At 40.6% G+C, this 25,415-nt stretch overlaps 1 protein-coding gene across 3 annotated transcripts; it reads right to left on the bottom strand.

The window, feature by feature from the left end:
* Positions 1 to 119: 119 nt before the first annotated feature.
* Positions 120 to 18,160, bottom strand: LOC125949836 (putative uncharacterized protein DDB_G0277255). 3 transcript variants are annotated; one of them, XM_049677249.1, is made up of 5 exons: positions 18,096 to 18,160; positions 16,950 to 17,374; positions 14,095 to 14,277; positions 9,359 to 12,123; positions 120 to 9,241 (listed from the first exon to the last, which is right to left on the bottom strand). In XM_049677249.1, the coding sequence occupies exons 2-4, from the start codon at positions 16,950 to 16,952 to the stop codon at positions 10,519 to 10,521; spliced, it is 1,791 nt and encodes a 596-aa protein (XP_049533206.1). In that variant the 5' UTR covers positions 16,953 to 17,374; positions 18,096 to 18,160; the 3' UTR covers positions 120 to 9,241; positions 9,359 to 10,518. The 3 variants fall into 3 exon arrangements, with proteins under 3 accessions (XP_049533206.1, XP_049533205.1, XP_049533207.1); XM_049677248.1 differs by having other exon boundaries at positions 17,594 to 18,147; XM_049677250.1 differs by having other exon boundaries at positions 18,039 to 18,126.
* Between the last annotated feature and the right edge of the window lie 7,255 nt (positions 18,161 to 25,415).

Below are 25,415 nucleotides of genomic sequence, written 5' to 3' on the forward strand. Positions count from 1 at the left end.
CATTCTTGTAAAATGTGTAATGGACTGTGTCCTAAAATGTGTAATGGACACTAGAAATCTACTAGGATTTCGGATCGATTGAGCATACAATACAGAAGAATACAAACGAGAGGTTGGTATCATTTTGTGGTATTTTTGTATTTTTTTGTCAAATTCATTACAGTTGCACTTTTATTTATAATAAATTAATGTGATCTCTAGCATTCAACTGTTACGTCTCAACTAACACATGGCTACTAACCCGCATTGATGGTGGGGCAGCGCGCGCACTGTTATCGGTGTGTGTTTTCCTCCTATTATTTTGTTTTTTTTTCCTCTTTCCTTTTCTTTATTTGCTTTAATAGTGTATTTTCTTTCATGCTTTTCTTATTTGTATCAGCATCTTCTTATTTGTTTGTTTTTCGATTTTCTTTTCCTCTTTACAATCATTCATATCACAATGGAATACACAGTCTCAATTAATCAGAATTTAATTGTGTTCTCTTCATAGTTTCTGCTTCTGTCGCTTTTCCCACTTACTCCCACCAACCACCATCCTGTGCCTTGTGCCGTGCATCCAGTGAGATGATAGTATGGTTGGATACTAACTAACTGTGATACTTCTATCAACTCTCGAGTCAGTCGCCTTTTGATTCCTTTTGCTCTCTCCCAGTGTTCACTGGCGATAAGCGAACGTCGCACGCGGCTCGCCTTTTCTACCGGCTGTCTGCTTGTTGATGTCTCATTTAAAGACATGTGTCACGGATTCTAAATGAGCTGAACGCAAGCTCATTGTTTGAAAACCTCTTTAGTGTTGATCGTTTTAAAACGGACAAAACATTTGTACTTTTCTGGGGGAATCGTGTGGCTTAGATCTGAAGCACAGGTGTCAACACGGAGACAACCAGCTCCGTTACGAACTAACTCTATAGATTGTGAAGGGAGGAAAAATAACCGGGGTGATTTTGGTTGTCGATCCCGGGCACTGGCCAAGCTAAAGAAGCGACACCATAAAGGATGAATTATTGGTGGGAGGAGGAGTCGCATGCGTGGTCTGCAAAGTGTCGGTAAGGCACACTTTTGTACTCTGCTTCTGAGTGTGAAAAATCCAAACAAAAAAACCAATTTAATATAAAACCAGAAGAAGGAATTCAAAATCGTAAGCAATTCTTTACACCTGATCAATCGCGACATGCTGGCAACGTATAATCGGTTCTGGCATGCTTAACGATACGCTATCCTTATCGCAGTGAACCACGAGAGCAAGGCAGGCAGGAGCAACCCGTCGAGTCGAGTCGAGTGTCACAACTAAAATTATGGACGTATCCGTGGCGAATTGGCAGGAGAAAGAGGGTGGCGTTACGTTATTTAACTCGTCTTGATGTACCTGGCAGAAACTTGGCGGGTTCACCGGAAAATTCTGTTGTTAAGAAGGGGTGTTTCGTTATAGTTGAGAAACTAACATACATCGCCTCCTCCTCTTCGCTAGAGGCTTCCTATTAACTGTTTTGTAGAGTTTGTTTTGTAGGTTTACGGTTTGTCTGTTTGTTTAAGTATTATTTATGGAAAAAAGAAGCAAAAAAACCCTAAAAATATCAATTAACATTGTAGTAGTAATAATAATAATTGTAATCATAGTTTTAGTCATAGAAATAAAATATCATTATAGACTCCATACTCTCCCATCATATACGCCCCAAACCGTGAAAAGGCAAAACGTTACTCAAATAAACCAACCGTTGAAGAGCAAAACGAGGAAAAGAAGCTCTCTTAAGATATGAATGTAAGGTGGTGTGTTCCACGGGCATTGACTCTGTTCTCTATCTCTGCTTTTCACGCTTTGCTTTGCTTTGCTTTTAAACTATAAACTAGACTTCACCTTTGCCAATTATAGATAGTAGAGAATAAAGAAAATCCATCAACTCATTTTTCCATTTATATTGCGCTACATACTTTTAAACTTCCACAAACCCTATCTTTCGCTCTCTTCCATACATCGTTGCCCCGCCTAAAGCCTGCGTATGATTTCTTTTGTTTAAACAGTCGTCGATTCGTTCACCTGTTCTTTTCGTTTTCGCCTTTTATTGTAACGTTTTATCTTTGCCGCTTTGTTTCACTTTCGCTTCTTTTACGTCTCTTCCTTCTTCCACATCAATATTAAGTCGTTTTGTTGCTCTCGTTTCTATTAACTACTTTTTGTAGGCGCTCATTTTACCCTTCCCTCAAAAAGCTCGTCGCTACAGTGTCACATATTCATTCGTTTCGTTTGTGATAAGGAGTTTGATTTTCTTTCAGTTTCTTCTCCATTATTAGTAGTTTAAGTTTCGTTATCTCTTAAACAGAAAATATTTCCTATTTCGTTTCGAAGTTAAACAACAGAGTGGAAAATGGGTGGCACACCGATGGTCTCAGACTCACAATCTCTCTTTTTCGCTCTCGAATGGACAAGACTGTTTCGTCGAAATCTTCCTTAGCATGCCTTTGCCTCTCAAACCGCACCAGTTGATCGCAACGCATAACTACAAGTACGACCTCCCGCTTTACGATGCTGATACTGATAAATCCATTCGGCAATGGGGATGGTTTTGATAAACTACTTCCGGAAAATGGTTGATGTGTAATATGTTTGCCTTATACGATCACTTTAAACTGGAGCCCATCTAGAACCACACTCACTATAGCTATGGATCTATAGCACTACACGTTCGTCAACCATAAACCATGGAACGAAGAAAGTACCAGTGATGCTTTGGCGAAGGACAGCATTTAGATAAATTGGAATTTTCGATGTAAACCCACCACCGAGTTGGAACATGTTAGTAATATGCGCACACTAAATGGACTTTTTCTTATTTGCATGATGTGATTCGGTCATTACTATCATTAAGTGTAGAGAGTACTTGCAAGATGGATCCACGCAAAGGGAGTGTGTGTTAACAAACTAGATCAATATGATGGAACAAAACCTTACCGATAGAGGATCGCCTTCTACTCGATCGCGATGTCTATTTGCATTAAGAGGTAGAAGGGGTTTTTGGTGTTTGTGTGTAAGTATGGAATATATATCGTGGCGTTGTGGCACCGTGGTTTGGGATTGCGAGAATTTGAGCAAACTGTGTGTTCGTTATTGGTTCTAGAAACCTTTGCAACAACCAAGCAAGAAATCATGAGGCATAACTCAAGCCATTACTCTATACCTTAGCGTAAAACCCCTGAACTAAATCAAACGTGATCGATTGTGTCATGTGTGTCGTTCTTTGTTTCTGCGAAATTGATTGCTTACATCCTTTCCCCCTCAGGGTTCGAATGGCTTTTGGTAGGTGACATAGCGTTTAGCAGAATCTTAACGTTTTGCTTATTGAGCTCAATGAATGGGCTTGCGAAAAAAGGGTGAGGCGACGGGCGCTTTTTTGATTATTATAAATACTTATACATTACGACGCTAACCGTCGATGGATCAATTCAGGCGCGTTTGGTTTTGGTTCATAGTTTTTTTCTCAAACATTCATTGCCTCCCCCCCCCCCCCCTTGTGTAGACGGTTTTCGCGGGTAGGCGGGCGGGAATCTGAAACGGCTGTTTCGATAAAGCTTCTTGGCTAGGCGAACAATGATTGATTTTGTGTGCTGGCAAAAACATACCACAATACCACTCTCCAGCTAACGTTCTAACGCGGCGAAAAGTGCCATTCCTGTCCAATAGTTTCGTCTTCAACTAACATTAACATCTACACAAAGGACACAAATGGAAACATACACATGAGTGTTCATGATTATAGATTAGATCCCGGCCCGTCGATTGATCGGTCTTTTGGGGCTTCTAAATTAGATGCTGTGCGGTGTGGTGTACGGGGTGGATTCGGGCGATGTTTCATTAACTGCATCGATTACCTACATTCAAGATTTGCTCTCTAATAAAGCATTGGCAATGTATTTCACATTTATTATCGATGTTTTAGCGTTTTCAGTTACTCTGCTCTTCGTTATTACTTTAATTTAGTCGATTTCTCCTGCACACACAGGGGTTTATAGTTCACTTTTGTGTTATCACTCTTTGGAGGTTTTCAAGGAAAACTGGGCAAGCACACGCACAACACACACACAAACACAAATACACAAGAATTAAAAATGGTTGACACACCTGCCCTGCTACGGCTGCTACTGCTGCAATGATACGCTTTTAATCCAGTGATTCCCCTACAAAGCGTACCACTATCAGTTCCATCCCCCTGGGTAACAACCCGGTGGGAGGAGAGGAAGGAGGAAAGGACTACGCGAATTGTGAACGTCGAGCACTGTCTTCTACTATAGTGTGCAATCTTTTGGGGGTCCAACTGTAGATTACTAGCGGTGCGGTTATCGATTAGCGATCCCAGGCACAGTTTCATACGATGTATTGATTCATACTTAGGAGCAGATGAATGTTTTCCGCCGGAACCATTGACACAAATTGCGAGTTTTGTGTATGTGTGCATGTTTTTCTGTCGCAATACTTCAGATCCATAGTTACCCTTAACCTGTTTGCATCTTATCAACGTTTTACACCTAATGTGATATTGCTATGCTTTCCTTTTTCCAACTTTTTATCAGCCGTTGATCATTATGACTTTCAGGTTCTGTAGGAAATCGTGCCTGCGTTTGTGTGCACGCGAAGGATCGTTTTGGAACACTGTTTGCTTCGCATTATCATACTCTTGGAAGGAAGTGTTACCGTTTGATCAGTTGATCGTTTATTGTTGTCTTTCTTAAGCGCATGTTTAACAACTGCTTGAACGCCTCACAGTGACAGTGAGTCACAGTGTTTTTCTTCGCAGATAAAGCAAAACTTTTTTCCGGCATTTCTGCTGATAGGCCCCAGAGAGACTGACTTATCCTTCACTTTTCTACGCGATTACATAAATTACGTCATTTTTTCTCGTTTTAGCACGGAGAGAGAGAGGAACTATATAAATCAATGAACTGGTGGTGGTGACCATTGTACCATTGTACCGGGCGACGATGGTGTTGCCCGGTGATTAAAGTATTATAAAAGGAGATAATAAATCCACTATTTTCTGGCGGCTCTGAACCCAACTCACGAGGGGCACCTTACACCTCATCATTGATTACTTATGGTTAAGGTGATTGGGCGCTTCGATATCATATACCCCCATTTCACTTATCTTTTTGTCTTTGTAAGCACTCTCATTGAGAGTTTGTGTTATAGGAAAATATTGATTTTACAACAATTGATTGATTATTCGGTTTCTATGCTTTCCGCAGAGCGGTCATACTAGCTGCTATCGATTGAGCGTAACATAAGAGTAATGAGAATCGAATGGAAACAAAGGAAGAACAAAACGAAAACTAAACCAAACTTGCTTTAAAATTATTATAAATCTCATGCGAAAGATTGAAAATTTCATTAAATATTAGGTACTCGTTCCTCTGTTTTTAGTTTCGTTTCATAACTTTGCAGGGTATGGTATGGTTTTTGAACGACCCTTTTATCCTTTGCGCAGCAAATTACAGTGGGTCTGCCGAATGCCAACATCAAAGATGCCGGAATCGTGTACGAAACACTGATCGTTGTTGTCGCGCTTGATCTTTGCTTGTAATCCGAACACGACATTTACTAAAAGCCTGTTGCGATCGCTTTGCTGTGAAATCTTCTTCATCTGCTTGCTTCTTAATGGCCAACTCTGATAGCGAGTCATTTTTTCATTTCATAAAATTATTCCACAACATGAGCTCTCAGTGCGCGTTTGCAAGGATTTTTGTTTACCCCCCTTAACAATTTAACTTCACAATAACTATAATTCCTGAAAATCGATTCCGAGGCTCTTTTAATTGGTGATGGGGACGATGAAGCGCTTCTTGGCGGCCTGATGATACAAATGCGTCTTGTTTTCGTTAAGCATCGTGAGGATTTACGTAGATACATATATGCGCACCGTGAGATCTTAAGATGATATTGTCTTATGTGCCTGCCTCCATGAATCCCCCCTCCCTCTCATCCCATTGTTTCTACTGGTAGTGGTTTCAAAAGTGAATTGTTGGTCCAACCGCATCACGTCTTGTCCATATGATTTCATGCGTTGCATTACAAATGCACACAAAGAGCATTCCTGCCGGAGCCGAACGGAAAATAAATAAAACTGTTCAAATATCACGCTCAAATAAGCTAACACGCGTATGCTGCTGTTGCCTGATCAAAATCGGCTGCAGAGTACATTATTGCTCAACATCTATTCCGTTCTCTTCACTGCACTGTTACTTTGCAACACGCTGCCATTCCTTGTGGCTGCGGAAAGGTACATTATATAAGCAAATAAATAGGAAGCAATATCGTCAATCGCACTATTCTGTTACCTTTTTGCTTATTATGCGAACAATTATTGCACTAACAATGAAAACTTATAATTCTTTCACTCGCAATCATCTATCGTTTGCTTAGCCGAATGCATTCGTGTAAAATTTAAACTACCAAACTATGCGTGCGAAGCGAATAACCAACCCTAATTCTGACATTTTTTTTGAAAAATTGCTTCTGTGCAATACTGACGGCCTAGTGTAATGTGTATTTATGGCAAATAAATTTTAGGACACTTAATGAAATGAAAAATTATGCAATATTTATCTGGACAATGCATTTTGCTGATTGGAATACAGTTGAATGATGTGAACAGATTTTCCACCTTCTCGCAAAAAAACTATCAGTCCGATCTAACTTACGAAAGCTTCAAGGGATAAATAATCGCTGGTAATGGTCGAACGAAAACCTCTGCTGTGCAAACCAGAACACCGTAACACAAAATAATCCATTCACTAGACGAATCATTACAGCTACTGCCTTCTACTACCTATTATCACATGTTTTGATTGAACTTTTGATATTTTAACTTCCATTGGTTGTGTACTGCTTGAAGAGCTTGCTTGCTTTGATTCACAGATTAGCAGATCGATAGCTTCCCGTACTAATATCTGATGGATGAGGGGATGAGGATCCATTCGGCAGACGACTGTTAAACGTGATTTGTTTCATTAACGACAGAAAAAGGAATTTCCTACTAATGCCTGACCATTGCCACCATGAATTCGCTTCTGTTCATTACCACCACCGTTTACTACAATATTTCACAAATGCTCTCGCTAGTGATAAAAACGTTCATAATTCTATTCAGTTCGCCGGCCTACTTCACACCGTACCGTAACCCCCATAATCCCAACCGATCGTTCATTCTGCGCGACACGGATGTATGATATTCGCGGGCCAAAAATCTTCGAGGTAATAATTAGTTAAACAAAAGAGGGAAAATAAATCTATCAAAAAAAAAAAAGGTAACTCAATTCCAACAGCGATAGCTTGAAAACAACTAGATCGTAAGTAATATTGGGTTTGTCAATTTTACTAAAAGCTACACAAAAGAAACAAATTAACTTCCTGATGAAGAGACAATATTAAACAACGATAAGATAAGATAACGCGAATACTATTATCGCCGCTGTGTGTCTCACTCATTTAATTCATTTTAACAACGCACTTCGTTGCCGAGGGCTTCATGCTCCGAGTAGGTAGTTTAATCCAGTCCTATTAAAATCACATCCGTTTCGCTTGTTTTACACGTTCACTAGAAACCGTTTGCTATCGCAGAAAACAATATGTGTCCTACGAGGAGCAAAAAAGAAAAAGAAGGGTGCTGCCTTCTGTCTTAAGTTAAATTCCATGATGCCGCAAAGAATTGGGTGGTTTGTACGCATTTGTTATTCACTATCTCTCGGATGCTGAGCTTCGTTCTCGTTGTACTACAACGAACCTCATCTCTACGTACATAATGTTTCGCACCGGTCCCCTAAGCGTCATTATTGCGAACCATTTTTCTTTCAATTATTTCGAGCACAGTTTATACAATTCGAAAAGAGACTGGGCGAAATTAAAATTGTTTCCCAAATGATCGTAAAGGGATTAAGCTGCTATTGGGAAACATACGCGCGTACGCACGTGCGCACGCAAGGCTTTGACTAATAAACTTTTTTCGTTTTCTACGACAACAAAACCAAGTTTCCTACACATTAGTCGCGATAAAGAGAGAGAGAGAAAGACAATAGGGAACAGAGAGAAGGTTGCTTCTCATTCTTCGTTAAAATTAAACTTCGCTTCACTGTCTCGAGCAGTTGGATTACACTTGTTACTTCTTCTTTCGTTTTGTTTTCTTCATATTGGGCAGGCAAAATTATCACCAGAATTGGATGTGTCTTGTTTGTTTGATTGATTTTTCTCCTACTTCAACGTTCTAGCTCCCGATATTGGTTCCTTGTTTTCCCCCACGGGGGGACTGGCGGGCATCGAGAGCTGCTGTGTAAGCAGACCAGCGTCTTGCAAGTATGCTTTTAAGAAATTTCATTGTATCTCCACCACAACACACTCTCATGTTCGGCGCTGGCTTTGATACGCTGCACACCACACACACGCAAACACACCTTCGCATCACTTAGCTACTTATAGTAGTGTAGTATTAGTATTATGAATAACCGTTATATACTAGGTAAATATAAAGCGATAATAGTTGCAATCATAGTAGTCATTCATTAAAGTATAGTTCATAAGGTGATTAAAAGGTTTGTTTCCTGCATTGTCGTATTTCGATTAGCCACTCTGTTCCCTACTTGCATCGCTCGATGTCCTATTGTATGACAGAGGGCTTCCGCTTAGCTACTATAAGGTATATTATCCCCGTATGTTTCTTTTACACGTTTAAGGGCTTTGCTGCTTCTGCCATAGTCTACTATCGCTACTGATATCGCCCGCTGCATGCATGTGTGGGTGTACGTGTGTGTGTGTGGGTGGGTGTGTTAAGAAGCGTCACTCTGTGGATTTCGTATATCTATCATTGACTTCATTTATCGCAGCACCCTTCCTTTCGCGTATTCGTATGTCTTGATTTCATTTCGTTTCGTAAGGACGAGAAATCTGTTCGCTTAAAATTGGCCACGTACTTGACGGTGTTGGAAATACTTTTGCGATCGTTGGCATCTTGGTTCACTTATTTTCCAGCTTTCTACACCAAAAGCAGAGGGTGCCGCATTAGGCCTGTTGTAAATCGGTTGCGCGATCTGCCCTGTAAGATTTATAAAGCTGCCATTGCTGCTACTTAGCAGGCGGTACAACTCCTTACAGGAAGATGGCCTGAAAGAACAGCGTTGAGACAGACATCACAGAGATAGAAAGGTGCAATGGTGCGCCCCGTGCAGACCACATGCGTATATAAAGCAGGAATATTGCGCCCTGAGGAGAAAATAAAATGAAAAGATTTAGCATAAGAATTGCTTGATACAATATATGGTAGAAATTTTCTTTTCAAAATACGGATGCTAAATCATGATAATTGGAAGTAATACTTACGGAATGATGTCCGAAAGAAAATGTGTTAGTCGGTGAAGTTAGCTCCATAATATCCGTGTCCCTCTTGTCTGTCTTTCACTCTCTACTCTTAAGGATGTCCTGGGTTCTCTTCTACACTGCCGATCTTACTTGGTATGAGCTCATTTCTTTAAATACTTCAATTTGCCACTTTGGTTCTTTATATTTGTGATGCTGCGCTGTACTATTGAGGGGGTTAAACGCATCGTTTGTTCCGATGGCATATGAATGTTGGGAGGGTGGGATACGATGTTTCAAAATATCACTCTGTTAGATGTGGCATTAACCATCTAATCATCAAAAGGCTGGGATGTGTGTATGTGTGTGTGTTCATCTCTCTGCTCGGTGGTGTGTACGCGCTACAATATCCGTCTCCCGCTGCTGACTGCTACTCCGCCGTCGTTGGGTGTGCATGATTGCGAGTGGCTATATGGCATGGTTGCGAGCGGCAAGGACTTGTAATTTCCACTCAGTACTACATCTCAGGGAACTCACTTGAATTGACCGCGAAAAGAAGACTTTGACCAGGAACTTCCAATGTGTTGTCGGAGATACCAAAATGGCATTTCGATGTGCGTGGAACAGTTTACTACAACTAGATAAAGATGGGGGGATAACGTTGGTTCCGATTTTGAAAATTAAAATAAAAACCCCTTATGTCTCAATTTTTGCTTTGGCAACTTTGGTAACAATAACGGACACGCACGCGGTCATGTGATTTGATGGTTCCGATTGCGTTGGTGATGGTATCGCGTTCTACCATTGTAGCCCCAGCACATACACCTCCAATTTAGAGAAGGCGCAGGCAAACTCTCATGTTGATTATGCGTGTTACCACTTTATATACCCCTTCGACTTGCGATGGTTTTCTGTTACTACACACGAAAGAAATGCAAAATTTATACTGCTTTTCCAGCTTCATAGGAGGTTCCCTCTGTTCAGTACTTTGTCGCTCAGTTCTGGATCTTATGCAGCAAATTGGAATAATTTGGCTTGATCTTATTCACTACGCTACGTTGGACAATTCTGTGCGTCACTAGTTTTGTCGATCATTTCATCATATCTGGACCGCCGGCTGTACCGAGTTATTATCATTGTTCCGCTTCTATACTGGGTATGTGCAGAAGGTTTCGCGAAGAGTTTTACAGACAGTTGTAGTATTGGGCTTGATAGGGGGTGAGTTCCTTGAACAGCTTCGTGGCATTAGCGATGGCACCAGCTGGCTCTTGCTGTTGCACCGAGCCGCTGTTCGCTGCCATCGAGTTTCTCCAGTGAGAGGAGCTAACACCATTCGTCGCTCCCAGCGAGGAGGAGGAGCCCGCTCCACCATAACGCATTGGTTGATTCTTTTTGTAGTATTGCTGCGACGATTGCTGCTGCTGCTGTTGCTGCTGTTGATGCTGGTGAAGTCGAGCTGCTGCTGCGACAATTGCTGAGTTAGTGGATGCTCCAGCTGCATTACCAGCGCTGCCCAGCGAATAGTTTCCACCATATTGCTTCTGCTGAAGCAGATCGTATTGCTGACGCAGAGATGCTGGTGCCTGTCCGCCGCCTGCGTTGGATGACGAGATTCCCTTCATATTGCCATACTGGTGGTGCTGATGCTGTTGCTGCATAGCCGCCATCGATCCATTCATAAGGTTGCCGCCATTGGTATTGTTCGGACCATTACCGCTGCTGTTGGCTCCGTAAAAATTCGACAAAACGGAAGAGTTGGATGCAACAGTCGAGCCTCCTGAGCCGTAGCCGCCGTTGTAGCGAGATGCTAGTCCAGTGCCATTGCTAACACCACCATTACCGGCAGTCGTCATTGATGATGGGAACATGTTTCCACTATTGGCGTTGCTGTTGTTGTAGCGGTTGATATGGAAAGGTGCTGATATCTGTTGCTGAAGCTGCATTTGATGCTGAAGTCGCAAGCGTTGCTGCTGCTGCTGCTGTTGTTGCTGCTGCTGCTGTTGCTGTTGCTGAAGTTGCTGGGATCCATGTGGGAAATAGGGACTCAGATTGGCCATAAGGTTGGTGGTGATCGGAGCTACAGTATTGCTGATCGGCGGCGATACGGAAGCTGCCACCGCGTTAACCGGGAACTTGAAATCGCAGCAATTGCATCCAGCCATCCGATACTCCTGAATGTGGCCGTTCGGACCAAGCCGATGATACTGGGATCGGTTGTTCAGAAAGAACTGAATGCTGTCTGTTTCTGGCAGCTCGGCGTAGTGCACCTCAAAGAATCCTGCCATGTTTTCAGTTGGCGATCGCACGTTGCTCGCTAGGTCCAGAATGTCGCGGTTGGCGTAGCGGATTGAGTGACGGGGCAGGCTAAAGATTGGTTCCTTTACAGCCGACACAAATGCCGGCAAAACTAGATCGGCACCGGGTAACAATTTTCCGATTGGTGAAGGTGGGGATGATTGGGAGAAGAGCGTTTCTGAAGCGCTACCAGCGACACTTTCCGGCTCATTTCCGGCCATAGGCGGCTCAGACGATGGCAATGCACACTCAACCACTGGGGCTGTTGGCGACAGCGGCTGCTGGTTGTTGTTCTCCTCAGAGCTGTTTGGAGTAGGCTCATCGTCAATAGAGGACGAGGACGATGATGATGAGGTGGAAGAGGTTCTGGTCGAGGTGGTTGACGCAGAGGACGAGGAGGAGGACGAATCAGATGATGATCCGCTTCCATCTCCACCGGAGGCCGAAGCTTCATCATTGTCGTCCGAGAGGGTTGGCGATGATGGTATTTGTTTCTAAATCATGAATTCCAACCGCATTGGCACATAACATGAAACGAGCAAAACAAAAATAACTTTTGTTAGTTTAATTTTCCACATCAATCAACAGTTTTGCATCAAGCGTCCATCGGTTAACCTAGGCAACTGAAAATGTTCGTTGCTAGCCTGTATTACTGCTCGCAGTCAAGTAGTCATATGCATCCATCGATCCTAGACATGGTCGCATTTATTCTCGAAATCTCATCCGAATTGGACGTGAATATAAATTTATAGTGTCGGAAAATATTGAAAATTAACAAAAAAAAAGTTGTTTCTTGTTGCCTGAGGGTTGTCTAATATTGATCTACACATTCCACAAGGTGCAGTAGACTGAAAATTTTCAATTTTATAGATACAAAGTTATTGACACATTTTGTTCTACTTTTTCGCTTTTTTACAGTGTATCTCTTTTGATACTGAGCTAGCACAACATTCTTCCTGAGGCATTGAACAGCGAAATCGTACCCAACAAACCCATCGCCATTACTTTTTTGTCGAAAATGAGCTGTTATCCATATTGCTGCGATTACTTCAGCGTTGGATGTGGCCCAGCAGCGCCATGTTACAGTGGTGGCCGAGCGTATTGCTGTTACGGTGGATGCCCATCGCCATGCTATGAAAATTATCCCCCCTGCTGTTCACCCTGCCCAAGCTATTCCTGTCCCCCGTGCTTCAGTGCAACAGCCCTGTGCCAGCGGGCCAGGAGGACGCGAAACATGATACTGAAGAATGCGCTGATGTATGATTGAGAATACCGCGACGACGACAACAACGACGACAAATTCTAATTGCTACCTCGCTGCTAGATTAAGGTACGTGCCTTATTGTAGCCATGAGCTTCCTGCTGACGTTATTGTGTAACACAATTTTAATAGTTAGTTGCTATTTCTTGTTTGTTCGGCAGATGGCACACTGGCGAGTAATGAAGATGGGCGAAACTTGTATCTAAAATCTTCGTTAGGGATGAGCTCAGACGTTTCAATCATTCCTTGTTTCAATGCCACTAATTAAATAAACACTTAACAAAACCACCCGGGCGTGAAAGTAAAAACTATTTTTTGTAAAACGGTAAACCATATTAAAAACGAGGCAAACTATGTTTTGTAAGATTTCCAAAGTTCAAAGTCAAGATTTATTTCCAGAGAGAGGGAAACTGGATCACTTTTCGTACCGTATTAATGTCTTCGACCTATTTCGAGTGCTGCATCTGTACCATGCTGTATCTTCTCTTCCGCTTTTCTAGTATAAAAGGAAGGCAAAGGTGTTCCCGCGTTCAGGTAGAAGAGGGGACACACATAATGCGAGGACAAAATCCCTTTTCGGCCTGCGATTACCAGGCAGTAAAGGACGAGGGACGACGGGGAACTGTTGCATTCACGCGCTGCCAACAAAGCAAGAAATGCACAGCTGCTGCTGCTGCTGCTGCTGCATCCATTGCCAACAACGTTATTTATCCTTGATTTACGGGACCCATCCGTTGTGTCCCAAGACATCTTGTGCCCAGGTTCGATGCACATTCTTCGCGTAAGGATGATCGGTCTTAGGGGTAGGAACCGAAAAAAAATCGATCATTTTCTTCGACCGTGTGCACGCACAATTTCGAAAAAGCCAGCTGAATACATACTTAATTAGGTGCACAACCAGTCCATTTGGACCATTGGAAATGGTGCTGAAGAGGGAAACAAGAACATACATGTTTCCGCTCCCTTGGTTTAACGTAGACACACAGCAGTCGGTACCACGATGAACCATGGTCAACATTAGGAAATTCGAAATCTGGATGCCATATGGGTAGAGAAAAATCGAAAAGGAAACCTTCACCCATTGCGCGTGTTTTACCTTTATCATTGCCTATCCTCCTTTCTTCATCTTATCCGTCGTACCGGGCAAAGCGACAGTTCAAAAGCAGATCATGTTTACAATAGAAACCGCGATTAAGACGCTTACCTTTAAATCTTCCAAATCCAGCGAGCTAACGCCACTCGATTCGCTGCCAACGGGTGAAACCAGTGCCTTCAGGCCGCCGCCGCTGTGGCAATCGATGTTGACGGGCGAGATCGGTGACAGCAATCCAAACACCTCCAGCAAGTCTCCGACGCTCGGGATCGGCACCGCAATGTTGAGAGCCATCTGGTAGCGGAACGGAAAGCAAAGAAATGTAGTTAGCGACATGAAACAACAAGAAACGGGCTAGCGGGCGCCAGCTACCTCAGATACTAACACACACACTAGGGGATTTGGTGGCGCTCGCCATTTGTGAGGAGGTTTTTGCAAAAATCATTCACTTATCAACAACGAGCCGCACCAAACCACCAGCCAGCGTGCGGTGTGAAAAGGGATCGAAGTATGTAAACCGAAGCGATAACACGCCACAAAACGAAGGTCCGCTACTGCACCGATAAGAACAAACATTGCTGGATTACACAGGCAGCCTGTATACGGTGGTGCTGCTCGTGGTCGTCGGTTGCAATATATTCAGGGAACCGGCAGCGCTTGACATTGAACGAGTAGCGCGCGCACAAGACCTCATTTTATGGGCCAACGCAACTCAGCACGACTGTGTGAATTGAACCATCACGCGTTTTTTTTGTTGGTTTTGTTTAAATATGGAGTTCATTCTTTCAACGGCCCTCCACCATACATATTACTTTACGACGGTGACTCTGATTGATTTGATGGTAACATGATTTGAAATCTAGCTGGCTTAGGGGTTGCGCGGTACAGGCGGTGATCCTAGGATGCCGAAATGAGCACGGAATTGGGCCGCTAGTAGTTCGAGGACATCTTGTTTTTTTTTTGTCATGAAATCTCTTGCCAATCCATTCATTTGTGGAAGCCATCATGTCCTTAGGTACCGCGGCTCCGACTTCAAATGATGCAGCACAAAACTCGTGCCAAGTTATGCCATACACGGGCGGTTGTCAACAGCGCCATTTTTGTGTGTGTTTTTATTTCGCCTCGAAAGTGTCGTCGTGGGTCTGTGTTATCATCATCCGAACGAACACACTTTTCTTTTTTGCTGCCAACCCATTGGCGTAAGGTGTGACGAGAGGAAGGCTGCTGCTGTGTTCACTTATCACCTTCCAATCCTCCTCCCCTTTCAGAAGACACTCCCTCCGTCTCCCGTTCCACCTGCTTCTGGCCAAACGGTGGGTGGTGCAACGTTGCACAAACCAATCAAAGCGGCAGGGATGGTGTCGTTTGCATAGAATCATATAAATCGTTTAGCGTCTTCGAGGACAACTCAAGGATTGCTGGCAGGACGTGTATGCGCAGCGCTTGTGTCATGATAAATCCGCTGTGTTGCTGTTTTGTGGCAAGATATACCTTATTGCGTTGTAAGAAGCCGTTCGATAGTAACACACGGCGTAAGGTCGTTTACGATCTATACAGTAGGTGCGTGCGTACGTTCGTCCGCATGTGTGTGTATGCTTAGCCAGAGTTGGTTCGTTCTGCTCTGGTCTCGTTCGTCGTACTGTCCATCGTACCTGGTTGATGGTGGTTGTGCGCTTGTTAGTGGGGGTATGTATTTAGTTATAAATAGTAACAATGATTACGTTGGCAAACGTTGTTGTTTTCAGGGAGCACGCCACCGCGCGGCGTAGGTATTGGCGCACAACCCGCGCCCTTCGTAGACCGTACCATCGCGCCCCCGCGGGCGCACCTCCAAAGAACGTTCATGATGACACGGCGAGTCATCATCCCTTTGGTCCGGTGGTGTTCGTGACGCGCGACAACCAGATCTTCACCAAACACCCCGAAAAACCTGCTACTGCTGTCGTTGTCGTCGTCGTCGTCGTCGTCGAGATGACATCGCGAAGCTTAGTTTTAAAATGGAAAATGTTTTGCACGCGCCGCAGGCGATGGTGGCATGGGATCGTCGTTCAAGACTTGGTGCCGTACGCACGATTCTTGGTCTGCTCCCTCCCCGTTCCCATAAGATCACTATGATTGGAGAAGAAAAAAGGGGGGCGAAAACCTGTTGGAATGAATTTGGGCCAAGCAGGCCGGCTCCACCACGACCACGGCACGGCATGACCGTTTGCGCGGTGGCCTTGGCGTTGTCAATGGAAACGCTTAAAGCTAGGAGAGCAAAAAGCAAATTTCGCTGACGGAACGGCACCAGCCTCAGCAACAGCGGCCACCCCGTTTTCAGGCCCGTTGTTTCTACCAACTCGCGTGGCCTATAGGGTATCGTCGTCACACGGAATTGATTGGGGATTCGAATTCAACATGGCTGGCAACGTAGAAGCGGGAGCAGGAATTGTGAAAAGAAAGAAGAAGAAAAACGCAGCACCAGCGGCCAGCCACGAGGAGCTTTACGTCGAACCAAAATGGTCGTTTTCTATCCGATCGCCTCATCTTCGTGTTTCGCGTGGTATGGCGCCCCGTACAACCGGAGCCTACTAGAGGTTCATCTTTTCTCCACCGAGAAGGCAGATGACGTACGTGGTGTCGTCCGCGTGCCCTATGGTTTCATTTTGAGTACGTCGACCACTGACCGGCCAACAGAGCGCGGTGGTTCCTTCTTTCCTCTGAGACGAGGATCCGGAACAACGTTTGTACGGCGTCATGCAACACGTGTGCTGCACGGGATAGCGGCTCGTGTCGGGGGCTTCCGAACAAAACGTGTCTACATCGGAGGGTATCGACTATAGGTTATTGATTAGCTCCAAAGACGGTCCCCTTCCCTGACGGTGGGAATGGTCAGGATTTTGTAGTGTTTCCTGCACCTAGAACTTTGCTGGCTGGCTTGATTTACGCTAGCAAAAAAAAACGAACTGGTTTCCCCGTTTACTTACCATTTACGGCCGTCAGATGGTTGTCAAGATGGACGGGTGCTCGCTCAAATCCAGCGTCTCCTCCGATCGGTAGACTTTTGTGGCCGAATTTGATTCCTCGTTCAAAATATATCCTTTTTAGTTGCGCGCCGACAATTGCTGTTTTGCAATTTTCGATTCCGTCGTCAAGTCGTCGTGGGGCCGTCTTTACTTTTGCGCGCACACGAGCACACAAAACACACACATACACACTAGATTGAGCACACGTTTGCGCACGGTATTATTTTCTATCACAGCAGCAACCAAAAGCCGTACCACCTGCACTCGTTGCTCTTATCAGATGATAACGTCGCACACCACACCGCACACACACATTCACACAGGCGCGCACGCACGAAAGGATAATATGCTAGAAGGAGAACACCCGCAGAAGCGTCTCGAGCGGACTAGAAGAAGAGAAGAGAAGGGAGCGCACAAAAGTGGTCAATAATCCGTCCAGATCTCACGGGAACATCGAAGGACAAGACCACGCCAGGGGACTACAGAAAACCCCGGAGGAAAAAGCCGGGAAGTCGTTGGGAGGTAGGAGATGAAACGTCACATACATGCATACACACACACAACCGCACAGTCTCACATACAACACACAACAATCAAATACACACTTGCAGGCGAATTATGTATGTGTGCCACACGAATTGCACACACCAGCGACGGAAGGGTGGGGGGAAGGGGGACGAGTATCCTTTCCCGAGTTGAAGGAATGTTCGAGGTTTTCGCTGACCACCGTGCAAACTCGGCAGTTATTGCTGACGTGCACCGTTTTACGACGAAGAAAAATCGCGATTTTCGCTATTTGCAGCCCGAGAGCTCCAAACAGAACGTTACCAAACTCTGGGCAAATAACGGAAGCTGCCAGTGCGTAATGGAACTTGACGGAATTTTCGTCACCAACAGGCGAGAGAAAGGTGGTCGCTTTTCCAAGACACCCCACACTCCGTCACGTATTTGCGCTCTATTTTTCTTCGTCTAGCAGGCGGCGCGGGGGGCTGTGTCGGAATTTCAGGTCACTCGTGAGGTGGATAGTGTGATTTAGCAAGAACCGCCTACTTGGCTTGCTTAGCGACACACGAGCTCGTGCTTTGGATAATTGAACGAAAAACTAACTTTTCCCAGAACGGCGTTTTCGGGATCGCTTTTCCACCGACCACTGACCTCTTACCGCACTTTTTCAACTAAAAAATTTCTGGGAAGCAAACCGAACGACGATCCAAGGGCGCTCTCACACACACATTTGCACTGTTTTATATTTCTGGTTCAAGCCGGCTTCTACTTGAAACGCGCTTGATATTTTTTCCGGTCGTATTTTCCAATTTTACGGTCCATCTAAACGTGTTTTGTGTGTTATATGAATTAACTACTCTTGGAAAAGTTTGCAGATCACGAACAACAATTACTGGCGTTGCGTAAAGGAGTTCCCAAGCAACCATGGAGAACAAATTTTGGGGGATTCAGAATTCTGATCAGAAATCTAGGCTGGTCTCATCAGCATTCTGAATCCACCGACATTTGCAGCAATTTCTCCATAAGATGCTGCCACACGGAGCGTAAATTTGCGCGCAAATTTACACATTAGCCGTGGCCACACGGGGCGAAAACCCTAGCGCAAACGAAAAAATTAATGCCAAAACGGTTTCGCTTAACCCTTACACGCTGTCAAACTTTTATACGTCCGCGGACTTTTTCGCTGAACCCTTGACGCTATCGAACGCTTTATTTACGAAAATGTAGGTTCTTTTCGTATTGTTTTTGCATTTTTAATATAAATATAACAGCAACAGCAACAAAATCGTTAAAAACTGCAAAATTTATTCGGAAATCAGCTTCAGCGGCCAAAACACAGATGAAAACAATACGTTTGACATTTCGGCATAAATTTTCGGGGTTTTACGCCTGCCACACGAAGCGAAAACATTTTGGCATTAATGTGCAAATTTGCGCGCAAATTTTCGCTCCGTGTGGCAGCATCTATTAATGCCAAAATGTTTTCGCTTCGTGTGGCAGGGGTAAAAACCCGAAAATTTATGCCGAAATGTCAAACGTATAGGCGGTGCCAGACGGGGCGAAAACCCTAGCGCAAACGAAAAAATTAATGCCAAAACGGTTTCGCTTAACCCTTACACGCTGTCAAACTTTTATAGCCTGCCACAGACTGCAAGCGGCGCGTGCGGTACGTTTCGCCGCGTACGAATAGAATGTATGGGATTGTACTGGGCAACACATACCGCACGCGGACGGCGCGTACGGATCCTTGCGGACCTTGCGGCCAAATGCAAACGTATGCCACAAACCGCAAGCGAAGCTTGCGGCGCGGACGGAACGGTTCGCCGCGGATGAAGCGGCAACACATACCGGTTGCGGTGCGTGCGGCGCGGCACGGCCGTTATAGCGTTGAACCTATCGACATAAACCAAACAATGTTTACGAAAACACGAATTGTTAACGAAAATAAGATATTACATTTCTATTACTTATCATATTATACTATACATATTATTATCAATAACATGATTCCATGATCACAATGCAAACACTCATTTTGTTTACATCTAACTGCCAAATCAAATCCACAGGATTTCGCCGCGGTTCGCCGCGTTTCGCCGCGTCAAAATGCAAACTTTTGCATTTGGCCGCAAGGTCCGCAAGGATCCGCACGCGCCGTCCGCGTGCGGTATGTGTTGCCCAGTACAATCCCATACATTCTATTCGTACGCGGCGAAACGTTCCGCACGCGCCGCTTGCGGTTTGTGGCAGGCTATACCGGTTGCGGTGCGTGCGGCGCGGTACGGCCGTTATAGCGTTGAACCTATCGATATAAACCAAACAATGTTTACGAAAACACGAATTGTTAACGAAAACAAAATATTAATTTTCTATTAATTATCATATTATACTATACATATTATTATCAATAACATGATTCCATGATCACAATGCAAACACTCATTTTGTTTACATCCAACTGCCAAATCAATTCCACCGGATTTCGCCGCGTTTCGCCGCGTCAAAATGCAAACTTTTGCATTTGGCCGCAAGGTCCGCAAGGATCCGCACGCGCCGTCCGCGTGCGGTATGTGTTGCCCAGTACAATCCCATACATTCTATTCGTACGCGGCGAAACGTTCCGCACGCGCCGCTTGCAGTCTGTGGCAGGCTAAAAGTTTGCATTTTGACGCGGCGAAACGCGGCGAACCGCGGCGAAATCCGGTGGATTTGATTTGGCAGTTAGATGTAAACAAAATGAGTGTTTGCATTGTGATCGTGGAATCATGTTATTGATAATAATATGTATAGTATAATATGATAATTAATAGCAATGTAATATTTTGTTTTCGTTCACAATTCGTGTTTTCGTAAACATTGTTTGGTTTATACCAATGGGTTCAAAGCTAAAACGGCCGTGCCGCGCCGCACGCACCGCATCCGGTATGTGTTGCCGCTTCATCCGCGGCGAACCGTTCTGTCCGCTCCGCACGCGCCGCTTGCGGTCTGTGGCAGGCTTTTACATGCTCACCGCTCTTTTCGCTCCTTTCGCTCTTTTTACACGCTCACCGCTCTTTTCGCTCCTTTCGAACAATTGTGCGGTGGGTCTGCACATCGCTCCTTTCGCACAATTGTGCGATGGGTTCCACATTGCTCTTTTAGCTCATTTCCGCTCCTCAGCACAATTGTGCGGTGTGCGACTTACCGTTTTTTTTTTCTTTTAGTAGTATGATGAATCATCATACTACTAAAAGAAAAAAAAGGTAAGTGATGATTCATCATACTACTAAAAGAAAAAAAAAGGTAAGTCGCACACCGCACAATTGTGCTGAGGAGCGGAAATGAGCTGAGAATGAGAATGAGAATGAGAATGAGAATGAGAATGAGAATTTTCTCAATTTCTGAGAATTTTCTCAATTTCTGAGAAATTTCTCAATTTCTGAGAATTTTCTCAATTTCTGAGAATTTTTGTCAATTGCTGAGAATTTTCTCAATTTCTAAGAATTTTCTCAATTTCTGAGAAATTTCTCAATTTCTGAGAATTTTCTCAATTTCTGAGAATTTTCTCAACAACTACAGCGGTCTACAGCGATCATCATCTGCGAACCAGAATGAGATTGAGAATGAGAATGAGAATGAGAAAGAGAATTTTCTCAATTTCTGAGAATTTTCTCAATTTCTGAGAATTTTCTCAATTTGTTGAGAATTTTCTCAACTTCTGAGAATTTTCTCAATTTTTTGAAAATTTTCTCAATTTTTTGAGAAATTTCTCAATTTCTGAGAATTTTCTCAATTTTTTGAGAATTTTCTCAATTTTTTGAGAATTTTCTCAACTTCTGCGAATTTTCTCAATTTTTTGAGAATCTTCTCAATTTTTTGAGAATTTTCTCAATTTCTGAGAATTTTCTCAATTTTTTGAGAATTTTCTCAATTTCTGAGAATTTTCTCAATTTTTTGAAAATTTTCTCAATTTCTGAGAATTTTCTCAATTTTTTGAGAATTTTCTCAATTTTTTGAGAATTTTCTCAATTTCTGAGAATTTTTTCAATTTCTGAGAATTTTCTCAATTTTTTGAGAATTTTCTCAATTTCTGAGAATTTTCTCAATTTTTTGAGAATTCTCTCAATTTTTTGAGAATTTTCTCAATTTTTTGAGAATTTTCTCAATTTCTGAGATATTTTTCAATTTCTGAGAATTTTCTCAATTTCTGAGAAATTTCTCAACAACTATAACGGTCTACAGCGATCATCATCGGCGAACCAGAATGAGATTGAGAACGAGAATGAGAATAAGAATGAGAATGAGAACGTGAAATTTCTCAATTTCTGAGAAAAAAAAAAGAAAAAGAAAAAAGAAAAAAGGAAAAAGAAAAAAGAAAAAAGAAAAATGAAAAAAGAAAAAAGAAAAAAGAAAAAGAAAAAAAGAAAAAAGGAAAAAGAAAAATGAAAAAAGAAAAAGAAAAAGAAAAAGAAAAAAAAGAAAAAGAAAAAGAAAAAAGAAAAAAGAAAAAAGGAAAAGAAAAAGAAAAAGAAAAAGAAAAAGAAAAAGAAAAAGAAAAAGAAAAAAGAAAAAAGAAAAAAGAAAAAAGAAAAAAGAAAAAAGAAAAAAGAAAAAAGAAAAAAGAAAAAAGAAAAAAGTAAAAAGAAAAAAAGAAAAAAGAAAAAAGGAAAAAGAATAAAGAAAAAAGAAAAAAGAGAAAAGAAAAAAGGAGAAAGAAAAAAGGAAAAAGAAAAAAGAAAAAAGAAAAATGAAAAATGAAAAATGAAAAATGAAAATTGAAAAATGAAAAATGAAAAATGAAAAATGAAAAATGAAAAATGAAAAATGAAAAATGAAAAATGAAAAATGAAAAATGAAAAATGAAAAATGAAAAAGAAATAGAAAAAAAGAAAAAAGAAAAAGAAAAAAAAGAAAAAAGAAAAAAGAAAAAAGAAAAAAGAAAAAAGAAAAAAGAAAAAAGAAAAAAGAAAAAAGAAAAAAGAAAAAAGAAAAAAGAAAAAAGAAAAAAGATAAAGAAAAAGAAAAAGAAAACGAAAAAAGAAAAAAGAAAAAAGAGAAAAGAAAAAAGAAAAAAGAAAAAAGAAAAATGCAAAATGAAAAATGAAAAATGAAAAATAAAAAATGAAAAATGAAAAATGAAAAATGAAAAATGAAAAAAGAACAAGAACAAGAACAAGAACGAGAAAAAGAAAAACAAACAAGAACAAGAAAAAGAAAAACAAACAAGAACAAGAAAAAGAAAAACAAACAAGAGCAAGAACAAGAACAAGAACAAGAACAAGAAAAAGAAAAATAAAATCAATTTTTTGAGAATTTTCTCAATGTTTTGAGAATTTTCTCAATTTCTGAGAATTTTCTCAATTTGTTGAGAATTTTCTCAACTTCTGAGAATTTTCTCAATTTTTTGAGAATTTTCTCAATTTTATGAGAATTTTCTCAATTTTTTGAGAATTCTCTCAATTTTTTGAGAATTTTCTCAATTTCTGAGAAATTTCTCAGTTTCTGAAAATTTTCTCAATTTCTGAAAATTTCTCAATTTCTGAGAATTTTTTCAGTTTCTCAGAAGTGTTTCAATTTCTGAGAATTTTCTCAATTTCTGAGAAATTTCTCAATTTCTGAGAATTTTCTCAATTTCTGAGAAATTTCTCAATTGCTGAGAAATTTCTCAGTTTATCAGAAGTTTTTCAATTTCTGAGAATTTTCTCAATTTCTGAGAATTTTCTCAACTTCTGAAAATTTTCTCAATTCTTGAGAATTTTCTCGCTTTCTGAGAATTTTCTCAATTTCTGAGAATTTTTGTCAATTTCTGAGAACATTCTCAATTTCTGAGAATTTTCTCAATTTCTGAGAAGTTTTTCTTTTTCTGAGAATTTTCTCAATTTCTGAGAAGTTTTTCAATTTCTGACAATTTTCTCAATTTCTGAGAATTTTCTCGCTTTCTGAGAATTTTTCTCAATTTCTGAGAATTTTTCTCAATTTCTGAGAAATTTCTCAATTGCTGAGAATTTTCTCAATTTCTGAGAATTTTCTCAATTTCTGAGAAATCTCTCAATTGCTGAGAAATTTCTCATTTTCTGAAAATTTTCTCAATTTCTGAGAAATTTCTCGCTTTCTGAGAATTTTCTCAATTTCTGAGAATTTTCCAATTGCTGAGAATTTTCTCAATTTCTGAGAATTTTTCTCAATTTCTGAGAAATTTCTAAATTTTCTCAACAACTACAGCGGTCTACAGCGATCATCATCTGCGAACCAGAATGAGATTGAGAATGAGAATGAGAATGAGAAAGAGAATTTTCTCAATTTCTGAGAATTTTCTCAATTTGTTGAGAATTTTCTCAACTTCTGAGAATTTTCTCAATTTTTTGAGAATTTTCTCAAGTTTTTGAGAAATTTCTCAATTTCTGAGAATTTTCTCAATTTTTTAGGAATTTCTCAATTTTTTGAGAATTTTCTCAATTTCTGAGAATTTTTTCAATTTCTGAGAATTTTCTCAATTTCTGAGAATTTTCTCAATTTCTGAGAATTTTCTCAATTTGTTGAGAATTTTCTCAATTCCTGAGAATTTTCTCAATTTTTTGAGAATTTTCTCAATTTTTTGAGAATTTTCTCAATTTTTTGAGAAATTTCTCAATTTCTGAGAATTTTCTCAATTTTTTGAGAAATTTCTCAATTTCTGAGAATTTTCTCAATTTTTTGAGAATTTTCTCAATTTTTTGAGAATTTTCTCAAGTTCTGAGAATTTTCTCAAGTTCTGAGAATTTTCTCAATTTCTGAGAATTTTCTCAATTTTTTGAGAATTTTCTCAATTTTTTGAGAATTTTCTCAACTTCTGCGAATTTTCTCAATTTTTTGAGAATCTTCTCAATTTTTTGAGAATTTTCTCAATTTCTGAGAATTTTCTCAATTTTTTAAGAATTTTCTCAATTTCTGAGAATTTTCTCAATTTTTTGAAAATTTTCTCAATTTCTGAGAATTTTCTCAATTTTTTGAGAATTTTCTCAATTTTTTGAGAATTTTCTCAATTTCTGAGAATTTTTTCAATTTCTGAGAATTTTCTCAATTTTTTGAGAATTTTCTCAATTTCTGAGAATTTTCTCAATTTTTTGAGAATTCTCTCAATTTTTTGAGAATTTTCTCAATTTTTTGAGAATTTTCTCAATTTCTGAGATATTTTTCAATTTCTGAGAATTTTCTCAATTTTTTGAGAATTTTCTCAATTTCTGAGAATTTTCTCAATTTTTTGAGAATTCTCTCAATTTTTTGAGAATTTTCTCAATTTTTTGAGAATTTTCTCAATTTCTGAGATATTTTTCAATTTCTGAGAATTTTCTCAATTTCTGAGAAATTTCTCAACAACTATAACGGTCTACAGCGATCATCATCGGCGAACCAGAATGAGATTGAGAACGAGAATGAGAATAAGAATGAGAATGAGAACGTGAAATTTCTCAATTTCCGAGAAAAAAAAAAGAAAAAGAAAAAAGAAAAAAGGAAAAAGAAAAAAGAAAAAGAAAAAGAAAAAGAAAAAGAAAAAGAAAAAGAAAAAGAAAAAAGAAAAAAGAAAAAAGAAAAAAGAAAAAAGAAAAAGGAAAAAAGAAAAAAGAAAAAAGAAAAAAGTAAAAAGAAAAAAAGAAAAAAGAAAAAAGAATAAAAGAAAAAAGAAAAAAGAGAAAAGAAAAAAGGAAAAAGAAAAAAAGAGAAAGAAAAAAGAAAAAAGAAAAAAGAAAAATGAAAAATGAAAAATGAAAAATGAAAAATGAAAAATGAAAAATGAAAAATGAAAAATGAAAAATGAAAAAGAAATAGAAAAAAAGAAAAAAGAAAAAGAAAAAAAGAAAAAAGAAAAAAGAAAAAAGAAAAAAGAAAAAAGATAAAGAAAAAGAAAAAGAAAACGAAAAAAGAAAAAAGAAAAAAGAGAAAAGAAAAAAGAAAAAAGAAAAATGC

Source organism: Anopheles darlingi, chromosome 2 (genome assembly GCF_943734745.1).
Source record: "Anopheles darlingi chromosome 2, idAnoDarlMG_H_01, whole genome shotgun sequence".
NCBI lineage: Eukaryota > Metazoa > Arthropoda > Insecta > Diptera > Culicidae > Anopheles > Anopheles darlingi.